The sequence below is a fragment of the Trematosphaeria pertusa genome, assembly GCF_010094035.1.
Source record: "Trematosphaeria pertusa strain CBS 122368 unplaced genomic scaffold BU26scaffold_10, whole genome shotgun sequence".
NCBI classification, from domain to species: Eukaryota; Fungi; Ascomycota; class Dothideomycetes; order Pleosporales; family Trematosphaeriaceae; genus Trematosphaeria; species Trematosphaeria pertusa.
The window spans coordinates 38,726-59,183 of NW_022987221.1; the positions used below are offsets into that span (position 1 = coordinate 38,726).

The following is a 20,458-nucleotide window of genomic DNA, read 5'->3' on the forward strand; positions in this document are numbered from 1 at the left end:
TACGGAGGATCACACGAGGCCCACAGTCCCCAAGAAAATCAAATCGCATCCCATAGTGGATCTGTGCCTACGCTCACCCATCCTCGACTTCTGTCCATGGACCATTCTTATCAGCCGTGATCGCACCATAGCATCGCCCACACAACTCGTCCATAGTGCTCCTTCTTAGGCCTGATCCCTGCGGCGGCGCTTCGGAGATGGATGCGAGCTGCCCGCCTCTGGCGCCCGCCGTTTGCTGCCTCTATGCCCCCTGTACTCCTCTTCCTGCGGTGGCAGCGGAGAGCGGTTGCGGCGCTGGAGCCCTTCACGTGTCGTGTTACGGCGTTCAGGCTCCCGGGATCGGTTGCGAGGCACTGCGCGATAGTGATCGCGTTGACATCGTGACGAGCGAGAGCGTCCACGGCGCCGAGGGCTGCCGCGCCCCTCTTCATGACGAATCGGACTCCTTGATCGATCCTGGGTATACTGGGGACGTCCTCGGCGAACCGGTGTCCTTGACTGAGAGCGGGACGGCGAGCGATCATAGCGGGACGGGGAGCGGCGGTACGTAGACTCGTACTCTGCCGCAGGGGAACGCTCACGGCGCCGTCCACGGTCTTTATATCGATAGTCACGAGACTCGCTACGCGGTGAACGGTTGTGCTTATACTCAAAGTGCTCGGAGTCTCGAGTCAGGGATCGCTCCTGGCGTCGTCGGCGATCGCCATCCGGAAAACCACGCGGTTCGTACGATGGGGTATAGAAATCCCCAGGCGGGGGGTACATGTCCGGGCGCCGGTGTCGTCCTCGCGCTCGCGGCCTTCGAATGTGCAGTGGCGAACGCGGGGACGAAGGTGTTGGGTCCCCTGGCTCACGTATGTCGCCGTTGCTTCCGAAGACCATGTCTGGGCCAGTGTTCCTGAGGTAGCTTCGATACTGACTCCAGCCCTCGTTTGGCGGAGCCTCCTGGGAAGGCGGAGCTGGGTTCAAACCAGCGCCAGCACGACCCTTGATTTTGAAGTCGTCGGGCTCATGGGCAAAACCAGCGCTAGCACGACCCTTGATTTTGAGATCGTCAGGACGGGACATCCTGGCGTTCCTGCTGAGGAGACACTCGCTTGGAGAGATTTGAGCACTGTCTTGAAAGTGTTATAGGTCGATGTTGGGATGTTGTATGTATGTGCGCTTTTATGTCGGCCTCATTGAAGCGAATACTTGGGTTAGGAGGGGGTGTCCGTCACGCAATGTGGCTGGGTGGCAGCCGCACCACACTGCGATCGGGAACGGGGAGCTTGCTTTCACGTACCGTATTATCACTGGCTTCTTCGGGCCGTTAGTGATTGTGGCTGAGTTGGAAAGAAGGCGGAGAACAGCCCTCGTCGACGAGCGTAGAGGAGAGAATTCCCCGACGACGGTGGAGGAGAGCTCTCGTAGACGACGGTGGAGGAGAAAACTTGTGGACGACAGCGGAGGGGCGCGTAAAATCTTGCGTTGGCGGCGAACTCGCTTTTCACCACGGCAACGGCGGTTCTGTGGAGATGGGCACGAGTGAAGCTTTTGTTTACTTCCAGCCACTGGAAGACGCGCAGCGCTGCACATTGCGCGTTAAGTTCGCGTTACCCCGTCTGCAACAGGTTCGACGGAAAGGAAGGGGATCAGCGGGATTGGTATACTTCACCGCTTTTTACCACAAATGGTGACTGCAAGCAGCTCGCGACCTGCTCACGCGACTTCGAGAAGACGTAACAGATTCGGGGGTGCTCTCCTTCTCCAGACGGGTAACTATTGACGAAGTTAGAGCCTCTATAACGACTTCGCCTCCGGTTCGACTCGAATTCCAATCATCATGAGGCTTCTGAGGTTTCCCACTGCGGTGTCTGGGGTCGCGGCCGTCCTGTTCGCCTTCACGCATGCGGCTGCCGTCCATTCCGCGGGCAATGTCTCAACCTTTGCCCTTGAGGCGGACCCCGGTGATGGCAATCTCTGGAAGCGGGTGCCATATCCCCCAATCAGCCAGAGTAAATGGGTCGAGGCCGTGAATGAAGGCTGCAGCTTGATCGCCGCCATGGGCTCGAGGGATTCGGTCGCAGTTACGTACTTCCCTGGAAGGACAGGATCCATCCAGAGCCCGTTCGTCAATTACCCAGGTAAGTTCCCCGAAAGACGTGAGGGCTGGTAGATGCTAACCGCGTGTAGCGGATCTCACGAGCTGGGGCTACACAGTCAACGGTGGGGACATTGCTGATTTCCGCATGGGCGCCGGACCTGGTCTGCAACACATGACCCGTGCTCTCAATATAAACTGGAGGAGAGACGATGAGGGAGGTCCCGTTGTCCCCGCTGCATGGAAGCACACAACGCAGACAGTACATGACGGCGTCACGTATCCCGTAGGTCAAGCACTACCTTACATAGGACCTCCATCATACTCACATCTTCAGGCAACCAACGCTGTCTTCTCCTCCCTTATCAATGTCGACGACGGTGTCCTTGTCGGCTGGCAGAAGTTTGGTCCCGCATACATGGCTCGGATGTACCAGATTCCTACGGTGCCAAGGCTGAAGAACTGGGGCGAGGTCGTCTTCCTCGATTGGATGGAGGTCGCTCGGCGCCGGCAGAAGGACATCTCGAACATCAAGTACATTGTCTCGGCCGACATAGCGAACGCCGAAACGGGACAAATTCTGCAGCGTATCTTGGGCGTGAACGACGTCAAGGCCAACTGTCGCAGGTTCTATCGGTGGAATCGTCGCCGCGAGTTTAACATGGACACCGAGGAGGGCAGGGCGCTGTTGAGTTCACCGAACGGACGGGGCGCCGCCATCTTCCTCATCATGCATAAGAATACGTTCGGGGAGAAGACGACTATTTCGAAAGTGACGGTATGGTGTGGGTATGTCAGCTCATATGAGGTACACATGATGTTCACCGTCCAAAAGCAGCCTGACGATGAGGATGAGGAAATGGAAGGCGCCGAAGGGAACCCCGATGGTTGGGGAGACTTTCAGCAATGAAACTAGTCGATGGGACGTCTTCGACTATTGCTTAGGTAGTTTTTGCTAGTTCCGAGATTCTGCGCATATGGTGAGTACATATTCCAATTGTCTGTGCGGCGTTCACTTACACGGAGATAGAACTAGAGCACACGTCAATAAAGATCTTCTGTGTCCCATGCATGCGTGACGGCTTTCATATATAATGGAACAGCTTCAGGAAGCTGGCAAGTAAAGAGACAGGAGTCCATTGATGGAACTATGGGGAAAATAACTATATATATAGGACACAAATGTTCACGTGAACCAGTAACCACCTGAGCACATCCGGCAACAAATAGGCTTCCCGTATCAGTAGGCTTTATCATCAATCTCTTGATTTCAGCCTCGTGGCACAAGGCTGGCCCCCACACGCGATCGACGCACCCACCCTTGCACGAGGACTGGCTCCCCCTCCCAAAATGCAATCACGGACCGGGGATATTACATGTTTCCATTCTCAATGGACGCACTGCAGTTTAACCTGCATTTCAGCTCCTGCATCTTTTTCAAGAGATGTCACCACCGAATCAATACTGCTAGCCAACCAACGCCATCTAACTCTTATCACGAGCCGCAAACGGCTAGCCGCGTTCGCAAGGCTGGCCGTGTTGCAGTAGCCATGTGGTCCTCAACTGCCACGTTGTTGGAACGCATGGCAGGGCATCCAATCAGCAGAAAATGGTGCTTCGAAAGGTTTCAGGAGAGCCTCAATCCCAACCATACATTAAACCACCGCATGCGCTCAGGCAGAACAGAAACTAACCGCCGCCTCCCTAAGCCAGCAAACCCCACCGAAATTTGCTTCCGCAAGCGATGAGCTCGACCGTCGCTAACCGTGTCGCCGAGAATGGCGTCGTACTCGGGTTTTGGACGAATTGGTCCCAGGGCTCTATCAAAGGAGCAACGATCACACTTACGAAGAGCAGCGGCGCGTTCTTGACTGCAGCTCTGGCCGTGTTTGTCACCTATGTTGGCGCTAGATTTTGGAGAATCTCCTGTTTCGCAGTCCACCATTGGCGTTCATCCAAAGATCCGCGAGATGCTCTCTACCACCAGCGCCAAGCATTACTCCGGAACTCAGACTCGTCCTCAGGCGTGCTAGCTGAGATCTTCTGGATGATCTGGTCCTGGCGACGCAAGGCAGGGCTTCTTCGCGTACTGAAGCGTTTACTTCCGCTGTTCGCGCTGGCAGCCACGTTGGCCGCTGGGTTCGCAGTCGCGGGTGTATTCTCCTCGCGCATCTCAAGCTCTATGGGTGGGGAAGTCATGATATCCAGCCCAAACTGCGGCTACTTGTGGTGGGATTCCAACTTCACTTTCACCGACACGGACACGCTCATCAACTATGCTACCCAGCTTACAGTTGATGCCGCCGCCTACGCTCAGCGCTGCTATCGCGGCGAGGCTGCAACGACGGAGTGCCCGACCTACGTGCAGAAAAGTATCGAAGGTAGCGTTACCCGCAACGCAACCTGCCCATTCGATCCGAAGATATGCTTGCTGAATAACGATAACCTCGTCATCGATACGGGGCACTTCGATAGCCACCATGACTTGGGGCTAAATGCGGCCCCACAGGATCGATTTCTCTACAGACGGGTGACTGCCTGCGCGCCGTTACGCACAGAAGGCTATTCGGAACCCGTGAACCAAACTATGGGATCGTTCGACTTCCCCTACATGACATATCTGTACGGACCGAACACTCACACTGGCGCCAACTACACATACGACTATCCTATGTTTCGGCCCTCGGACATCTCCAAAAACGCGGCTGACTATACTATCATGTAAGCATCCATTATCCCTTCTACGGTGAATGGCCATAACCGCACTGATTCGTTCCGCTCGAGTGTCGTCTGATTGCTGACTATCATCAGGGCACTTAGAGTGTATGCGGAAAACTGGGGCGACTTTGACCCGATCCCAGAAATTAACCAGACCAATGGGGACGCGGACCTAGCCTTGCTTGCACTTTCTGCGAACGACATCGCCTTCGTGCAGCCCGTCACCGACCCGTGGTACATGGCAACCACAAAGGAGGACGGCGACGGCGAGATCACAGTGCCATTATATCTTCCGGACCGACCGGCCTCTTTCGTGGGGTGCAAAGTGCAGCATCAATGGTGCGATCCGAACGTAAACGGTGCCAATGGGTGCACAAAACTGGCTGGTTTCACCCAAGTGGCCAACGAGGCTGCGTCGCTTTTCCAGAGGCCTCGCCAAAATGCTTCTTTCTACGCGATGACTTGGGCGCTCAACGTTTCTCCCAGCATCGAGGCAATCATCGATCGACTTGGTACCACCGCGTTGACCTCCAGGTACACACTAAATGCTGGTATCCAGGGCCCGTTGCCGTCCAATCAGTGGCAGAGTGACGTCGAGCACCTTCATGCCACGACCTTGGCTGCTCTACAGCGCATGACTATCGAGCAAGCTACAGGTCCGACTGACCAGAATTTGCAACGGTTCTTTATTAGACCGAATGATGACATGGAACGCGAGGCACGCTGTCAGCAGGTGAGACACATTATCCAAACAGCAGTTCAGCGCTAAAGCAACCACACACAGAAAGTCCGATCGACGGATTACACATCCTTCTCCGTCCTCGGCCTCAGCCTTACTCTTATTCTCGGCGTTCTCATCATCCTCACCTCCTATACCCTAGAGTCACTGGCAGCGTTCATCCAGAAGGTACGTACGTCGCGGAACACGAATCTTCAATTCCTCTCCCGCCTCAGAACGTGGACTCATTCCCTCTCCTCTAACTGAGGACACCGGCTAACCCTGTCTTCGCACCCGCAGCACCGCAAAATAGATCCATACCATCGTCTCGAATGGGCCTTGAACGGCACATTCCAGCTGCAGCGCCTCGCACACGAGGAGCTTGGCTGCGGAACCTGGAGCGGTGGCGACGACCTCGTGCCGCTAACAGAACAGAACGCGAAGCTCGCTGTCCTAGATATCATCAACGTCAAGCATCCTCGCTTGCAGGCTGCTGAGGAAGAAAAGGCAAATACCACGCTTAGCGATGCAGTGGCGGGGAAGGGATCCATGAGTGAGAAGAACGGGAGCGTGCAGCACAGGGAGCAGGTGGGTCCCATCGACCCCGGTATTAACCGCGCAGAAACTCTGAGCACGGCCGTAGAGTCGCCCGTCTCGCCAGTGAAGGGTGGTGTGAGGGATCTCCGAGCTGGCGGAACGGCAGACACCGGCGCAGACCCACCTAGGCATGACGGAACGGCGGAGCGTGGAGGGAGCTTGTCTCCACCAGTCTCACCCGTCTAGGCTGATCTGCGCTCAAATGGTATGTTTCGATTGTAGCAGTATAGCTAGCGGAGGACAGAGCAGTGCAGACACGAGGTGAATTGTCACTGCGTTTTAACTTGCAGACCGGTTATCCCCTCCCCTTCCCCTCCTTCCCTTCTTTTTCGTTCAGGAACTTCTTCTCGTTCCATCCAATTCCCGTATCCTCCCCATACTATTAACCTCCTACAACACAAAGCCCCCAACTCCCACCCCCTACCGCCTCCCCCTAAACCCCCACAAACCCAACCTCCTCCCCACCTCCCTCCTCACCGCCCGAACCTCCTCCCCCGTCCTCAAAACCGCATCCCTATTCTCCACCGCCCTCCTCAAAAGATACCCCACGCACTCGCCCACGCTCCCCCAAGTCGAGCACTTAAACACCCCTGGCTTCTCCCCCTCCGCCCCCTCCTCCCGCAGCAGCGAAAAGCTCACCGCGTCCGCCATCCCATGCAGCTGCGCATAGCACACCGGCACAGTCGGAAGTCCTGCCTCCACGCGCTGCGCATGCAGCCTGTGCGCCGCAAGCACGCTGTCTTTGTTATGGCTCGCGAGGAGCAGGTTCACAGCGGGGAAGCGCCGGGCGTCTGCGTCTGGGGCGCCGAACTCCCCGATGCGCCGGCACAGCGCGCCCTGCGCAAGCGCGTTGTACGCGTCGTCGGTGTCTTGCTTGCGGGCGTGGATCAGCGCCCGGTCGTCCGAGTGCATGTACGCGCCGCGCACGAGCTTCAGACCCAGCGTGAAGCCCTCCTTTTCCGCGGCGTCGATATGGTGCGCGAGGACCGCCGGCGTGCTCTTCAGATAGGCTTGGTACGTGTTGTAGATGACGGCGTCGGCGCCGTGGTTGAATTGGCGCATGAGTGAGAGTGTGGTATGGGCAATGCCGGGTTGGATGTGCTGCGATTCGGCGTCGACGATCAGGCGGATGCGCCGGTCTGCGCATTTTGTGGCGATTTCGGAGAGCGCGGAGAGGAGTTGCGGCGGGGGCGGGGCGTTGTTGGCGAAGGCGGATGTGACGGATGGGCCGGCGCCAGACATTCTTGGGGTAAGTTAGTATTGGAGAGCTTGGGTGGAGTGCAATTGATGGATGGTGAGAAGTTGCAGGACGTACTTTATAGCGAGCATATCACCTTCGTCGATTAGATCAACCGTCTTGAGCGTACCCAGACGCCACTCCTCGATGCTGGCGCTACACTCAGGCGCCACCTTCCCATATTTTGCTCTCTCCAAATCGACACTCTCCTGCAGCTCGGCTCTAGCCTTATGATCAAACACCATCTCTTTTGCGTACGTAAGAATGACGCCCTGGAACCCCAGCTCCTTCAACTGCCGCACACACGCCTTGGTCTCTTGCACTGACTCCCCCGCACAGAACTGATTGTACAGCGTCTTCTTCAGCAGCGCATGCAGCACAGGATTCCGATCGACGTTGAACAGAAAGCTCCTACCGGGCTTTGCAAAAAAGGCGAGGAGGTGAAGCGCCGGAATGAGCAGATAGCGTTTCGAGGAAATGGTGGCGATGAATAAAGAGCGGAGCAGCATGCGAAGAGGCATAGTGGCTAGTGGGAAGTCGGGGGGAGGGAGTGGTTTTGATCCTGTTGCTGAGTTGGGCGTCTTGCTGCTCCTGAGCCGGGGCACTGCAGTTGAGGACAGCCGGGCTTGGAAACTGGTGCTGGATATTGCTCCGAAGCCATTCTTCACTACCCCTCTAAACAATGTACTGCTGAGTCGAAAGTGTAGCATTATGGCTTAGTGAAGGTTGGCGTAACCGCTGCCAGAAGTGGGCGAGGAGCAACAACGAGAACTTCGTTATATTGTATGACCGTCTTTTACTGGACAATATCTCATATATGCTCTGCTGTCTCCCGAGACGCCTCTTCATGTAATTGGTGAGCCCCGCATCGCAGTTAGTTACGCGGGGCTTCAGTGTTCCCGTGACCTTCGCGTCGGCTTTCCGTTCATCGGGAGGTCTGCCGATTGGCACGGAAAGTCCAGTACGTCGTCTCTAGGCTCCGCCAAGTCTAGTTGGACGCCGATAAGGAAAACCAATGCCGAATCATTGTGCTTGTTACTCGCTAAACAAGCTGCCGATATTGACAAGGAGCTCGGGAGGAACCTTCGTTTATGTACTTTGAATGCAGAGAATGAAACAGTTCTGTGCACATCTCCCCTGTGGGCGGCATTGCGGCTGTTCTTCGTACTATCAAGCGTATATCGTATCCTACACTTGCTTGCGTAGATCCATTTCGCAATTGTGATCAGATATACCACCACCGCTCACCTCCCCAATCAACCCATCACACCCGCCTTCCGATGAAACAACCTCCTCAGCCCCGCATTCGCAACTCCCCCCACCCCAAACGCCGGAATAACCCTAGCACACCTCACCAAAGTCGCAGCTCCCAAATTGCTCCGAATCCTGCACATCCGCTCTCCCCGCTCGCGCCTGTGCTGGTGGCTATACAGATCCAGCCCCAGGAGATGCACAGGCGTAGCGACGACCTGCGATAGCACGGGCACCACGAGCTGCATCGCCGCCATCCTCGCCACAGGGTCGGACAACAGCGTCTCGGGTATCGAGTGGGACAGCATTTGAGGCAGTGTGAAAGAGCCTGCGATGGTGAGAGCGTCGCGGAGGAGAAAGGTGGCTGCTACTGTCTTCGGGAACTTTGCTGTTGGGTGGTGGTGGAGCGTAGCGTGCGGCGCTGTTGCTGCGCCGAGTTTCGTGGTTGGAGTGTCAAGGGCGCTGTTCGGCGGGGTGCGACCATGTCCAAAAATCTGGACAAATCGGACGTCTTTCCATACTCCCAACGGCACGTTCACGAGGCATGTCGAGAGGAATGTGAGGGAGGTAACTAGCACCTGGTTCGTGTTCTGCGTATATGCTCTGCCGAGGCTTTCCACGCCGTTCGCGGTGGAATATGTGGCTGCGTACAGCGTCCAGACGTAGAAGAAGGGTTTTGCGGTGAAGAAGAGGCGTGGGTGCCGGAATGAGCAAAGGATGTGGGTTTTGAGAGCTGTGTGGAGAGGGCGGGTGCTTGAGCCGGCGTGCTCGACAACGGCTCTGCATAGGGGTTATGAATTACTCAGGGCATAGTCATTGGGATGAGACGGACCTGTCTATGGCTGTAATCACGGGTGCTATGAGAGTTGCTGAGATGGCGGCTGCGGAGATGTCTCCTGCTAGAATGCCTGGTAGAGTGGTCGTTTTGAAACCTGGACGGAAGCTGCTGGACTCGAATTGCTGAGTCACGGGACCGGCCATGGAGGTGAAGCTAGGGGAATACTCGCAAAGAGCATGTCCACTGATGGGGATGCGGCTTTGTGATTTCGTTGCTCCGATTCCAGCGCCATGGAGCTATCTCCTACACATAGCTGCTCCCCATCGGATCAGTTTTTCCTTCGCAGTCCACTCGTCCAGCTCTTTGTCATCGCAGCTGTCGGTGAGAGATGCGGAGTAGGCGAGAGAGATCGGCTGTCGTCCCGCGAGGAACGGGTTGCTTCCCGGTCTATCCCGGACCCACAGTTCTAGACGTCGGATCAACCCACCGGATCTGGTCACCCCACCACTAGCGCAGTGGCCTTGTCGATCACTTGAGGAACTTCATTCCGATGATTCCGAGCGCAGCCGGTGATCAAAGAGCCGGATGCCGAGCTCTCATCTGCAATAGAATAACGTCGTCGAACCGGCTTCCGTCATACAACACTCACACGACTCGCCTTCGTTACTAGATTCGACTTCTTCATCTTCCCCCTAAATCCATCCATCCACAACCCCCGTCATTCAACAATGCCCTTACCAAAGAGCGAGCCAGTCATCATCATCGGCGGCGGAGCATTCGGCCTCTCCACCGCTCTCGAGCTCTCCACGCGTGGATACACGGACATTACCGTTTTCGAGCAGGACGAGGAGATACCCTCGCGCTGGTCTGCCGCGAACGATCTCAACAAGATCATGCGGGCCGAGTACGAGGATGGCTTCTACACCGAGCTAGCCATTGTGCGTCTGCCCTACCCATGCCCATCGTTTCCAATTATTTGGCCATTTCGGGATACATGGGTCCACTAGACCAGAAGAGCTAACTTGCTGGACGAACCGGTAGGAAGCGATGCAAGCTTGGCAGACACCGCTCTTCGCGCCGCACTTCCATCGCGTCGGCTTCTTGAACTGCGTAACGGGAGCAGCGCCGCAGAAAGCTGTCGATACCATGGAGCGGTTTCGCGCGGCTGCTGAGCGGCATCCGGTCATGAAACCGTTCGTTTCTGGCGTGGACGGACGCGATGAGCTCCGGCAACTGTGCTGGCAATTCGACGGCCAGCTACCTGGATGGAAAGGGTATATTAACAAGTACGACGGATACGTGCATTCGGCAAATGCACTACGCGGCGTCTACCGAGCTGCGCGTGAGAATGGAGTCCGATTCCTCCTTGGGGAGAAAGTAGGTGCGGTCCGAGAAATCGTGTACGAGGACACATGTCAGGGGAGGAAGAGCGTAGGAGTCCGCACACAGGGCGGCGATTTCCACGCTGCTTCTCTCGTCATTGTGGCCGTTGGTGCGGCCGCCACGAAAATCGTGCCCGAAATTGGTTCGCACGTTCAGGCCAAAGCTTGGTCCGTCGCCCACGTCCGCCTCACGGAGGACGAGACGTCTTCTCTTCGCGGCATACCTGTCACGTACGCCCGAGATCTTGGCTTCTTCTTCGAACCGGAGCCCAAAACGAACCTGCTCAAGCTGTGCCCGATGGGAGGCGGCTATGTCAACACCGACCCTTCGACAGGCCTCTCCCAACCGCCGGAATCTTTGACGCAAAGCCGCTTTGTGCCGCACGAGGACGAGCTGAAAATGCGCGAGCTTCTTCACCAGACTCTCCCGCATCTCGCGGATCGACCACTGGTGAGGAAGTCTCTGTGCTGGTTTGCGGATACGAGCAATTCCGACTTTGTTGTAGACTACGTTCCGCAAACGTCCTCCTCGGTCATGCTGCTTTCCGGCGACTCCGGTCATGGTTTCAAGATGTTCCCTATCGTTGGACGATGGGTGATTGACCTCTTGAATTCTGCGAAAGAGCAGCAGCCCATTTCTAGGTGGCGGTGGAGGAATTTCAGTTCCGCGAACGGTAATGCGAGCCAGGATGATGTGAGCTGGCGCATAGGAGACGTAAAGGAAATTCGCGATCTCCAAATCAACCAGGTAGAGTCGAAGCTGTAATGTATTGTTCCCGCGCACATTTAATGCGAAGGGAACTTGCTGTTATGTCCAGATCCCATACGGTCAGGTATTTCGTGAATGCGAACTCATTTGGCCTACATATTAGGAGGATCGACCATCTGATAATTATCCATGGTCGCAAAAGATGACAGCCAATCGGTGCCTCCAAGGTCCATAGACTCCGCGACAGCAAGAATTTGCTCCGCCGTCAAATCCTCGCCGAATCCACTGCTTTCATCGCTGAGGCCGGTATACATCGCCATAGTATCCTCCGACGGAAGCAGGTTTGCCGTGGAATGGATATCCGCTGGGAATGGTGGTGCTGCCGTCCGTTGCCCATGCTCCAAGCCCGATTGGTCTATGGTAGACGCACCTATCTCCTGACCTCGGGTGGCGGAATATTCAGATAGCATCTCTTCTAGCTTGCGTAGCTCGACGATCCGGAATTCGGCGATCCGGTTCCCGCTCGATACCATAGTATCAAGAAAGGCAAAAGCCTTATCTAACCATGGAGATCGGCTGTCCAATAGACTCTCATCAACGAATCGGGTGAGTATAAGGACCATTGTGGATACAAAGAGCGAGTCAAGGTCCCATGGGAGAAACGTCTCTTCACCACTGTCAGTCCACGATACTAGGATAGAGTTTCGAGCGCCTTACCTAGAAGACCTTGATCCTGTAGGCTTTCTAGAATGTTCAGGATCTTCTGTGAAGCCTCCAGAGACATGTTTAATAAAGGTCTGATTTTGCGCGAGGAGACCAAAGGCCCGACCTCTCGCGGAGATTCAAAGACCTTCTTTACGCAGCAGAAAAGCAACGGCCTTGTGGCGACAACGATAGTCTACGTAAATTTGTAAGCGCGGAGACAATGAAACATACACGTAGTAGTACGTACCTGGTAGTAGAGAAGGTGCAGATGCGCCGGCATTCTTGAGATGCCGCCAACCCGCTCGTCACCATGTAAAGGGAACGAGTCTCGTAGCTCTTCCGCAATTGCAGCCACATCGTCCAGCACGGCCTTGATACTAAGGACAAACTTCTTGCGGAGTCGTCCTTTGGACCCATACACAGCTAGCGCGCGTCAGCGAATACGCTACAAGGAGGGGAGAATTTCACCCACTCCTGGCTATTTCCGCGTATATACGTGCGAGTTTGATCTGCATCTTGAGCGCTGCAGCTCGCTGGGCTGAGCCAGAAAATCTTGGGAGCTGACACGAGATATCGTCGTCCCGAATCGATTGAGGTAGCCCCATCAGTGAAGTCATTTGCCGGTCCAAGATATAGACGGTCCACCAAATCTTACGAGATCGCTGAACAAGTGGCTCTCCCAAGTCAGCGACCGGCATGTCTGTGTGCATGCCTTGAGCTAGTGCTATGCGCATGGCTTGACCTATCTTATACAATAATTAGCAGTAGCTTATAGGCCTGACAAGAAGCATCGTACTGTTACATGCGCTGCGTTTCGCGAGTCCAAAGCTTGCAAGTAAAGTGCTATGCAGCACAAGACCTCAGCCGCCAGAAACGGTTCTCGGCAAAGGCGGTTGGTGTCCGGAAGAAGCTGGAGCGCGTGGACAAAAAAGTCGGCACCAGGAGGCCTGAAATCATGATGCTTACGCTGCACAAATGTCTTCCCAAACGCGATGATTAGCAGAAATTGAATGTACCATAAGCTCCCCTTCCGTGCTCCATTCTCTGTATTGGAGTAGAATGCATGTAAGTTGGCCATGAAGTCATCCTCCTCAAACAGGTGCACGAGCTGAGCGCAATGGAACTTGACGGCATTGATCAAAAACATAGCGTAGTCGATACTTGGGACGATGGGGGTGCTTGAGTCTGGCAAGCTTCGAGAGCCGTCCCAGGGAAGGTGATACGCTGAGCCATCGAAGAGCAAGTCAGCACCAGGAAGGGGTGTCCTGCGGATATGCTGGTGAACCAGATTAAGAAGCTGTCCGTGGAAAGACCAGTTTGACGAAGTGCCAAGGTAGACTGAGATATATGTAAGAGAGGTTTCTTTAAGAAAATTGGCACTGAAACTCACACGACCTTCCAGTAGATGATGACATAAACTTGGATGGCGACTCAATTAGCGGATTGGTCAACTCGGCAGTTTCGAGGTTCGCCCGATCTCCCCTTGGGGAACTCTCCCAAGTTTCTCCAGGACTGGGTCGAGAAGCCCGCCGGGGCTGCCCGTCCTGTGAAACGCTTCTCTCAACTCGTTCTGCAGCATTCTGGTCGCCATGTCGCGGTTCAGAGGCGCGCGCGGCGAAGCCCTGGCCCCGTTCCAGCCGCGCCACTTTTTGCTCCAAGTCAAGGAGATAGCTAAGCGAGGAATAAGCGTTGCATTCCCGACTGGAATCCAGCGCGTATTTACCCTTGAGTTACCATGATCTTGTTATCCCGGTCATCAAAGACGCAGCGGAGGTTTCGTTTGCTACAGTTCGCGCAGGGCTGCAGACCCGAGCATTTGATCTTCTGCCTCCGGCATCGCGCGCAGCTATGCCCAGATGGCGGACGTCAGAAGAATTCTTTGAACGCAAGAGACGGTGAGCCATACGCGTTGGAAGATCGTTTCGTTACTCGTCGCTGTTCGTTGGAATTCGCCATTGCAGCCATGGCAGCCTGTCCTCAGCAGCAGGGCGTCAAACCACATACGTGACACGTCACATGCAAGGCGGGGCAACGATGACTCCGGAGAGCCTCGAGCACAATAAGAGAAAGCGTGGCACCTCAAAAGAGGTCAGTGTTGCATTTGCGCAGAATTCGTGATGCGGGGAAAGGAACATCACCTAGCGGCAACGTCACGTGATGGTCTCCTCTCCAAACCGAGGAAGGTGCAACACTCCATTTCGATACCAGCCCTTCGTCTTTTTCCTTGCGACTCCATCACCTCACGCATTGTTTCGTTGCCAACCGCAGCCTTATCACCAGCCGCTGGATACTCGATCCTAATCCAGCCTAGCGGAAAACGCTGATGCGGCATCGGATGCCCAGCCGGCCACCGGGTCCGCAGCCGATTGAACCCCCTTTTCTTCTCCCTCGTATCGGACCACGTCCCGGTATTCGTTGCACTCTTGCGCTCACAGTGGTGATACTGTAGGAGCGCACCATTAATCGCCGAAGCCACACGTCCCATGTTCGACTGATTTATCGACTGATTCAGGCCCGATAGCTTAATACACGCGTCTAAACATCTACATGGAACAGATAGTGCAAAGCCAACACGGCAATAGAGCCGCCTTCGAGGAGATGCTCGCCCGCAACGAAAGTTCCGCATATATTTCCAAAAGGTCCAATCAAACAGCGCGAGATATAGTTTTACCTGCTCCGTTCCCGTACGACCGGGCTGCTCGCTTAAGCCTTCGAGTGCGCGCTCTTATTCCTCCGGAAGCCAAACATCTGCAGGATCTCCACCCAGAACCCCACGGGTATTTCCGTACAGTTTTCCTCGTAAGCGTCGATAGTCGGCTTGTCCCAAATCAAATCTGCCTCCGTCGGCTTGACGAAACGCGTGCGTTTGATGATCTTCCACCCGAGGAACAGCACAGGATCGACGAGGACCATCATGTAGTACGTAAAGAACGTGTCGATGGCCCAGCCGCCGGGGAGAAACACAGTGTATCCGTAGCAGCTAACGACGCAGGTAAGGAACACGAGGGGTATCCACGCGCAGTATGGCTGGAAGGAGGCGAAATAGGGCATCGTGCGTCGAGATATTCCTTGAGCTTTGCATGCTCGGTAGAAGAAGATGTATGTGACGCAGATGACGAGGTAGTCGATGATCTGGGCCGCGGTGATGACGTTCGTGAACCAGGTTAGGACTTTGGCGGATCCGCTGGAGACGTTGAGGAATGCGAGAAACGGGAACAAAATTGTGACGCCGAGGCAATACAGAGGCACACCGGCCTTTGTACACTTGCGGAGGAACTTGGGAGCCTGGTCTTCGATGGCGAGACCATAGAGTGAACGGGTTCCGTAGTATGTGTAGGCATTACCGGCTGAAAAGATACTGGTGCAGAGGAGTGCGTTGGTCAAATGAGGCAAGCCTTCGACGCCCAAGTTCCGCATGGCGATAACGTACGGTGATGCCGCTGCGGTCCCTCCACCGTGGGACTTGCCGCTCAGAATTTCCACCAAGGTGGTATCGTTGTACGGAGTGATGATGCCCACACATAGCGCGCTGCCGATGAAGAAGAAGGCGAAACGTGCGTATGTCGCCTTGAATGCGTTCTTGAGGTACCTCCTGGGAAGCTTGACTTCTCCGGCGACCATAGACACGTACTCGGGGCCGACGACGGTAAATGCGGCGCTCCAAAGGGCGCCTAGGAAACCCTCGAATCGACCAAGGGCACCGGTAGTGATGTATTCCGCGAAAGCTCCAGGTTTGTTCCAGTATCGGAAACCGTATGCGTCGTGTTTCGGGTTCCCACCGCACATAGTAACGAAGGTGAAGGAGAACATGATCAGAATGAGGAAGACCTTTCCGAGGGCAAGCCAGAACTCCGCCTCACCATACCACTTTACGACGAATGCGTTGATCGAGCTGGGATTTTAGTTAGTTCTCGCCTGGGTTTCCGTGTAGAGTAACTTACAAGTAGAGCACAATACAGGCCGCCACAACTGCAGCTACGGGTATATCGTCGCGCCAAAAAGTCAAGACGAGATTCAGTGCGCTGATCTCGAACGGGATAAGGAGCGCCTCGTAGAGGAAGAAATTCCAGCCAACCATAAAGCCGAACGACTCGTCAACCCATTTGCCAGCCATGCGGATAAAGCCTCCGGTAACGGGCATATAAGAAGACATCTCAGCCTGGCAGTTGTTGACTAAGCCAAGCATGCAGGAGTAGATGGTGTAGGCGAGGAACAAGCTTCCCGGGCCCCCTTTGACGAGACCATTGGCGATACTGACGAAGGTCGCCGTGCCGATAGAACCACCAATGGCGATTAGTTGGACTTGCCGATTTCCAAGATGTCGCTGAAGCTCGTCGGCGTTGCCAACAGAGCCGCGACGGACGCTGTACTGGGTGTCGACTCGATAGATATCCTTATCCGATGATGCTACATCGACAGCCTTCTCACCGGGAGCGGAGATGTAGTCCTTGTCGTCTGCCATTGTGGAAGGACGGAAACTTTTCGATCAAAGGGGGAGGAGGAAATGGACTGGAGGGTGAGGATGGAGTCCTGAAGTTGGCTGGCTGGGGCCTCTGTATACATATCCTTCTAGAAGTCAGCACCCCCATGATAACACTACCGAACCCTCGGTTAGTGCTAAACAGCCTAGGTGAGGAATGGCAGGGATCGCTGTGGGGTATAGACTTTCCGAGCCGGCTACCCCAGTCGTCGTGTATCGAGCGCGTTTCGGCAGCGTGGCCGGTGAGCTTGCCACCATCTCGGGAACGAACCCGCGGAACTTTGGGGCGTAGGCACACGTGGTGAATACGCCTAAAGCGCTTCTGGGCCGCTTCTGTTTGTAGCCCTGACGTGGGTATTCAGATAAGACGAAGGGGTGTTGGATTGACGATTTTGAAATGAGGCCTATCCCTCGACGCTGCATACGGCTTCTCGCCACCAGTCATTTGAGCTTCCAACATTTCTCCATCTATCCTATATATCTGGAAATTTCAGCTACCTGGGTGTTAGAGCCGGGACGCTGCGTGTAGCTGCGGAAAAGGTATATTTACCTTTTCGACTACATTAGGCCGCTTGACCGTGGACAGACTCTGTTCGATTTTGGCCACCTCTGCCATGGTCGACCGGATACGCTCCTTAACGGGGTCAGCCGGTTCAAGATAGGGTCTACGCGGTCTCAACAGCGCGACAGCGTTATCGATGCCGGCATATGCGGCGCTGTGGATTGCGGCCGCGTGTTTGGTCGCCGCAATGCCCGCCTTGATGGGCTGCTCAGCCAGGGCCGCCTTTTGATGCAAGGCGAGCGCTTCATCGATGGCGCCGTGCTGGTACAGATGGTAGATGCGCGATATGGTCCTGGGGAAGACGTTGGCGAAGGCTGCGATGCAGCCTGACGACCCCGAGCTCAGGCCTCCGATGAGGAAGTCGGACTGTCCGCCGAACACGGAAAAGCGGCTTTGGGGGAGCACGGCGGCCAGACGTGTGATTTTGGCCACAGAACCGCACGTAAGCTTGACGCCGACGATGTTGGGGTGGCGCTGGGCCATGGTGGTGATGAAGGCCGAGTCGAGATCGACGCCATTGCAGACGCCTGGAAAGTTGTAGATGATAATGGGCAGGGCGCTGCGCGCGGCGACGTCTCCGTAGAAGCGCTCGAGGACCTGTGGCGTCGTGGCAGGGCCAAAGTAGGCGGGCGGGAGGACGAGGACGGAGTCTGCGCCGGCGTCGGCTGCGTCGTCGATGTGCTGCAGCACTTGGCGCGTCGAATGGCCGCCCACGCCGGCCATGATGGGGAATGCTGGGCCGACGGCGCGGCGACAGGTCGCGACCAGTTCCTTGCGCTCCTCGCGCGTCAGCAGAAACGTTTCTGCATTCGTGCCCAGCACCACGAGGCCGGCGAGCCCGGTGGTGGACAGATATTCGAAGTATCGAGCCTGCGCGTCCAGTTGCAGTTCGTCCGTGTCCGGGTGGAAGAAGGTGACGGCGGGGCACCATACGCCGCGCGGGGGCACGTGCGAAGACATGTGATGGTGGTGAGCTCCAGGACTGCAGTGGAGGGGCTCGACGGGACTGCAGTGGAGGGGCTCGACGGGACTGCAGCTGGGCTGACACGGATTAAGAAGAAGCAACTTGCCGTCACCGGTGCATCTTCAAGGCCTCAGCTCGAGGAGACTGGCTGTAGACTGTGCCTGGCCGCTCGGCTGCCTGCCCGGTCGCGACTTCCACCATCGGCCGCTCTCCCGGTCGCGCCTCCCCCAACGGCGGCGCTCCCGCCCGCGCCTTCCCGCGCCGGCTGTCTGCCGGTCGCGCTTTCCATCGCTCCTATACCGGCGACGACGCAGGCGGAGCAGCTACTTCAATGCCTTTCCGCAGCTCGCCATGGCGACTTCAATCCGCCGCACAACATGTCAGGCCTGCGACTACGGCCGCAACCTCTTACATTCCGCCGACCGCGCGCGCTTCCTCGCCCACAGTTCCGCGCCATGGCCACGGTACCCTTCAGGCTCCCTGATCCACGAAACGAACCCAACCCCACGTACGAGAGAGGCTCCCCCGAGCGCGCCAAACTAGAGCAGGCCCTGCAGAGGCTCACCTCTCAGCTCCCGCTCCAAAGCCAGATTGTCGTCAACGGCACATCGCAACCCGTGAGCAAGGCGTGGGACCAGCCGCTGCCCGCCGAACATGCCACCACCTTCACCAGCTGTCCACTCGCGTCGAAAGAGCAGGTCGCGGCCGCCATCGAGTCTGCGCTCGCGGCGAAGAAGTCGTGGGAACAAACGCCCTTCGTCGACCGTGCCGCCATCTTCCTCAAGGCCGCAGAGCTCGTCGCGACCACGTACCGCTACGACCTCATTGCAGCGACCATGCTCGGCCAGGGCAAGAACATCTGGCAGGGCGAGGTCGACGCTGCCGCCGAGTTGGCTGACTTCTTCCGCCTCAACTGCAACTACGCCGCCGAGCTGCTGGAAAGACAGCCGACCCGCGGCAGCGATGGCATGTGGTCGCGTCTGGACTACCGCCCGCTGGAAGGATTCGTGTACGCCATCTCGCCTTTCAACTTCACTGCCATTGGCGGCAATCTGATTTCTGGGCCTGCGCTCATGGGCAACGTGGTGCTCTGGAAGCCGTCTCCATCCAATGTGTACGCCAGCACCTTGGTACATAAGATCCTGCTCGAGGCCGGTCTCCCTCCAGACGTCATCCAATTCATACCCGGCGACGCCGAGGAAATCAACGACGTCGTGCTCAATCACCGCGACTTTGCTGGACTCGGCTTCGTAGGCTCGTCAGACGTGTTCCGCTCACTCTCAGCCCGCGTTGGCCAGGGCATCGGCAACCACACTTACCGCGAATTCCCTCGTCTCGTCGGAGAAACAAGCGGAAAGAACTTCACCCTCGTTCACCCAACCGCCGACATCCCTTCGGCAGTCAAGCATACCATTCGCGGCTCGTTCGAATACCAGGGCCAAAAGTGCTCTGCCACTTCCCGCTTGTATCTGCCGCAGTCTCGATCCGACGAGTTTCTTTCCGCTTTCCTCAAGGATGTCAATGATATTACCCAGGGCAACCCGCATAAGGACCTCGCCGCTTTCATGGGCCCAGTCATTCACCGCCGCTCCTTCGATAAGATCAAAGCTGTCATCGACGAGAGCAACAAAGACCCTTCGCTCAAACTCCTCGCCGGCGGCACCTACGATGACTCCGAAGGCTTCTATGTCAGGCCCACCGTCTACCTTTCTGAGTCACCCGACCATAAGCTGTTCAACTACGAGATCTTCGGCCCCGTGCTTGCGGTCCATGTTTATCCCGATGACGAGTGGAGCTCTATCTTGACCAAGGTGGACCAAGCTGGAGGTGGCTTCGCGCTTACCGGTGCTGTCTTCGCTCAATCCCGGGCCGCCATTCGCCAAGCGGAAGACGCTCTTCGCTACGCAGCTGGAAACTTTTACATCAGTGAGTCTTTCCCGCCGCATCAATTAAACACACTGCTAACACACGCTAGACTGCAAGACCACAGCGGCACTCATTGGACAGCAGAGCTTCGGCGGAAGCCGGGCAAGCGGCACAAACGACAAGGCTGGAAGCTCCAACACCTTGTTGCGCTTCACGACCCCGCGACTCATCAAGGAGGAGTTCTTCCCGCAGACCGAATACTTGTACCCTAGCAATCGTTAGCGCTTGTGAGGGGGCAATCATGCTCCAGTCGTTGCGAATTTGGTTGGATATGGCGCATGATGGCCGTGACATAGAAAAGCTTTGAACGGTGTTATCTTTGGCCATGCATAACGTTAATTTCGCTGC

The 20,458-nt window shown here is 56.2% G+C and overlaps 10 protein-coding genes across 10 annotated transcripts; 4 read left to right on the forward strand and 6 right to left on the reverse strand.

The window, feature by feature from the left end:
• Positions 1–165: 165 nt before the first annotated feature.
• On the reverse strand, positions 166–1,068 carry BU26DRAFT_506985 (uncharacterized protein; the record flags this gene model as incomplete). Its single annotated transcript, XM_033826966.1, has 1 exon — positions 166–1,068. The coding sequence occupies one exon, from the start codon at positions 1,066–1,068 to the stop codon at positions 166–168; it is 903 nt and encodes a 300-aa protein (XP_033681379.1).
• Positions 1,069–1,825: 757 nt separating this feature from the next.
• Positions 1,826–2,993, forward strand: BU26DRAFT_566759 (uncharacterized protein; the record flags this gene model as incomplete). The annotated part of the gene is made up of 3 exons (XM_033833570.1): positions 1,826–2,126; positions 2,176–2,369; positions 2,421–2,993. The coding sequence occupies 3 exons, from the start codon at positions 1,826–1,828 to the stop codon at positions 2,991–2,993; spliced, it is 1,068 nt and encodes a 355-aa protein (XP_033681380.1).
• Positions 2,994–3,827: 834 nt separating this feature from the next.
• BU26DRAFT_566760 (uncharacterized protein) lies at positions 3,828–6,302 on the forward strand (the record flags this gene model as incomplete). Its single annotated transcript, XM_033833571.1, has 4 exons — positions 3,828–4,804; positions 4,895–5,534; positions 5,586–5,708; positions 5,820–6,302. 4 exons carry the CDS (start codon positions 3,828–3,830, stop codon positions 6,300–6,302), a joined length of 2,223 nt encoding a protein of 740 aa, XP_033681381.1.
• Positions 6,303–6,395: 93 nt separating this feature from the next.
• BU26DRAFT_576096 (proline oxidase-like protein) lies at positions 6,396–8,063 on the reverse strand (the record flags this gene model as incomplete). Its single annotated transcript, XM_033834368.1, has 4 exons — positions 6,396–6,399; positions 6,562–7,359; positions 7,432–7,957; positions 8,042–8,063. 4 exons carry the CDS (start codon positions 8,061–8,063, stop codon positions 6,396–6,398), a joined length of 1,350 nt encoding a protein of 449 aa, XP_033681382.1.
• Positions 8,064–8,535: 472 nt separating this feature from the next.
• Positions 8,536–9,696, reverse strand: BU26DRAFT_520861 (uncharacterized protein). The gene is made up of 2 exons (XM_033829390.1): positions 9,437–9,696; positions 8,536–9,384 (listed from the first exon to the last, which is right to left on the reverse strand). The coding sequence occupies exons 1-2, from the start codon at positions 9,583–9,585 to the stop codon at positions 8,610–8,612; spliced, it is 924 nt and encodes a 307-aa protein (XP_033681383.1). The 5' UTR covers positions 9,586–9,696; the 3' UTR covers positions 8,536–8,609.
• Positions 9,697–9,969: 273 nt separating this feature from the next.
• BU26DRAFT_520864 (FAD dependent oxidoreductase) lies at positions 9,970–11,607 on the forward strand. Its single transcript, XM_033829391.1, has 2 exons — positions 9,970–10,320; positions 10,424–11,607. Exons 1-2 carry the CDS (start codon positions 10,111–10,113, stop codon positions 11,528–11,530), a joined length of 1,317 nt encoding a protein of 438 aa, XP_033681384.1. The 5' UTR covers positions 9,970–10,110; the 3' UTR covers positions 11,531–11,607.
• Positions 11,578–14,266, reverse strand: BU26DRAFT_44542 (Zn(II)2Cys6 transcription factor). Its single transcript, XM_033824586.1, has 8 exons — positions 14,085–14,266; positions 13,902–14,024; positions 13,569–13,849; positions 12,975–13,516; positions 12,651–12,924; positions 12,426–12,601; positions 12,191–12,371; positions 11,578–12,140 (listed from the first exon to the last, which is right to left on the reverse strand). The coding sequence occupies exons 1-8, from the start codon at positions 14,141–14,143 to the stop codon at positions 11,626–11,628; spliced, it is 2,151 nt and encodes a 716-aa protein (XP_033681385.1). The 5' UTR covers positions 14,144–14,266; the 3' UTR covers positions 11,578–11,625.
• Positions 14,267–14,691: 425 nt separating this feature from the next.
• BU26DRAFT_44593 (uncharacterized protein) lies at positions 14,692–17,040 on the reverse strand. The gene is made up of 2 exons (XM_033824598.1): positions 16,120–17,040; positions 14,692–16,070 (listed from the first exon to the last, which is right to left on the reverse strand). The coding sequence occupies exons 1-2, from the start codon at positions 16,638–16,640 to the stop codon at positions 14,882–14,884; spliced, it is 1,710 nt and encodes a 569-aa protein (XP_033681386.1). The 5' UTR covers positions 16,641–17,040; the 3' UTR covers positions 14,692–14,881.
• A 61-nt stretch (positions 17,041–17,101) lies between these two features.
• BU26DRAFT_520866 (aldolase) lies at positions 17,102–18,217 on the reverse strand. Its single transcript, XM_033829392.1, has one exon. The coding sequence runs from the start codon at positions 18,178–18,180 to the stop codon at positions 17,164–17,166; it is 1,017 nt and encodes a 338-aa protein (XP_033681387.1). The 5' UTR covers positions 18,181–18,217; the 3' UTR covers positions 17,102–17,163.
• A 344-nt stretch (positions 18,218–18,561) lies between these two features.
• Positions 18,562–20,332, forward strand: BU26DRAFT_566767 (1-pyrroline-5-carboxylate dehydrogenase; the record flags this gene model as incomplete). Its single annotated transcript, XM_033833572.1, has 2 exons — positions 18,562–20,110; positions 20,160–20,332. 2 exons carry the CDS (start codon positions 18,562–18,564, stop codon positions 20,330–20,332), a joined length of 1,722 nt encoding a protein of 573 aa, XP_033681388.1.
• Positions 20,333–20,458: the final 126 nt, after the last annotated feature.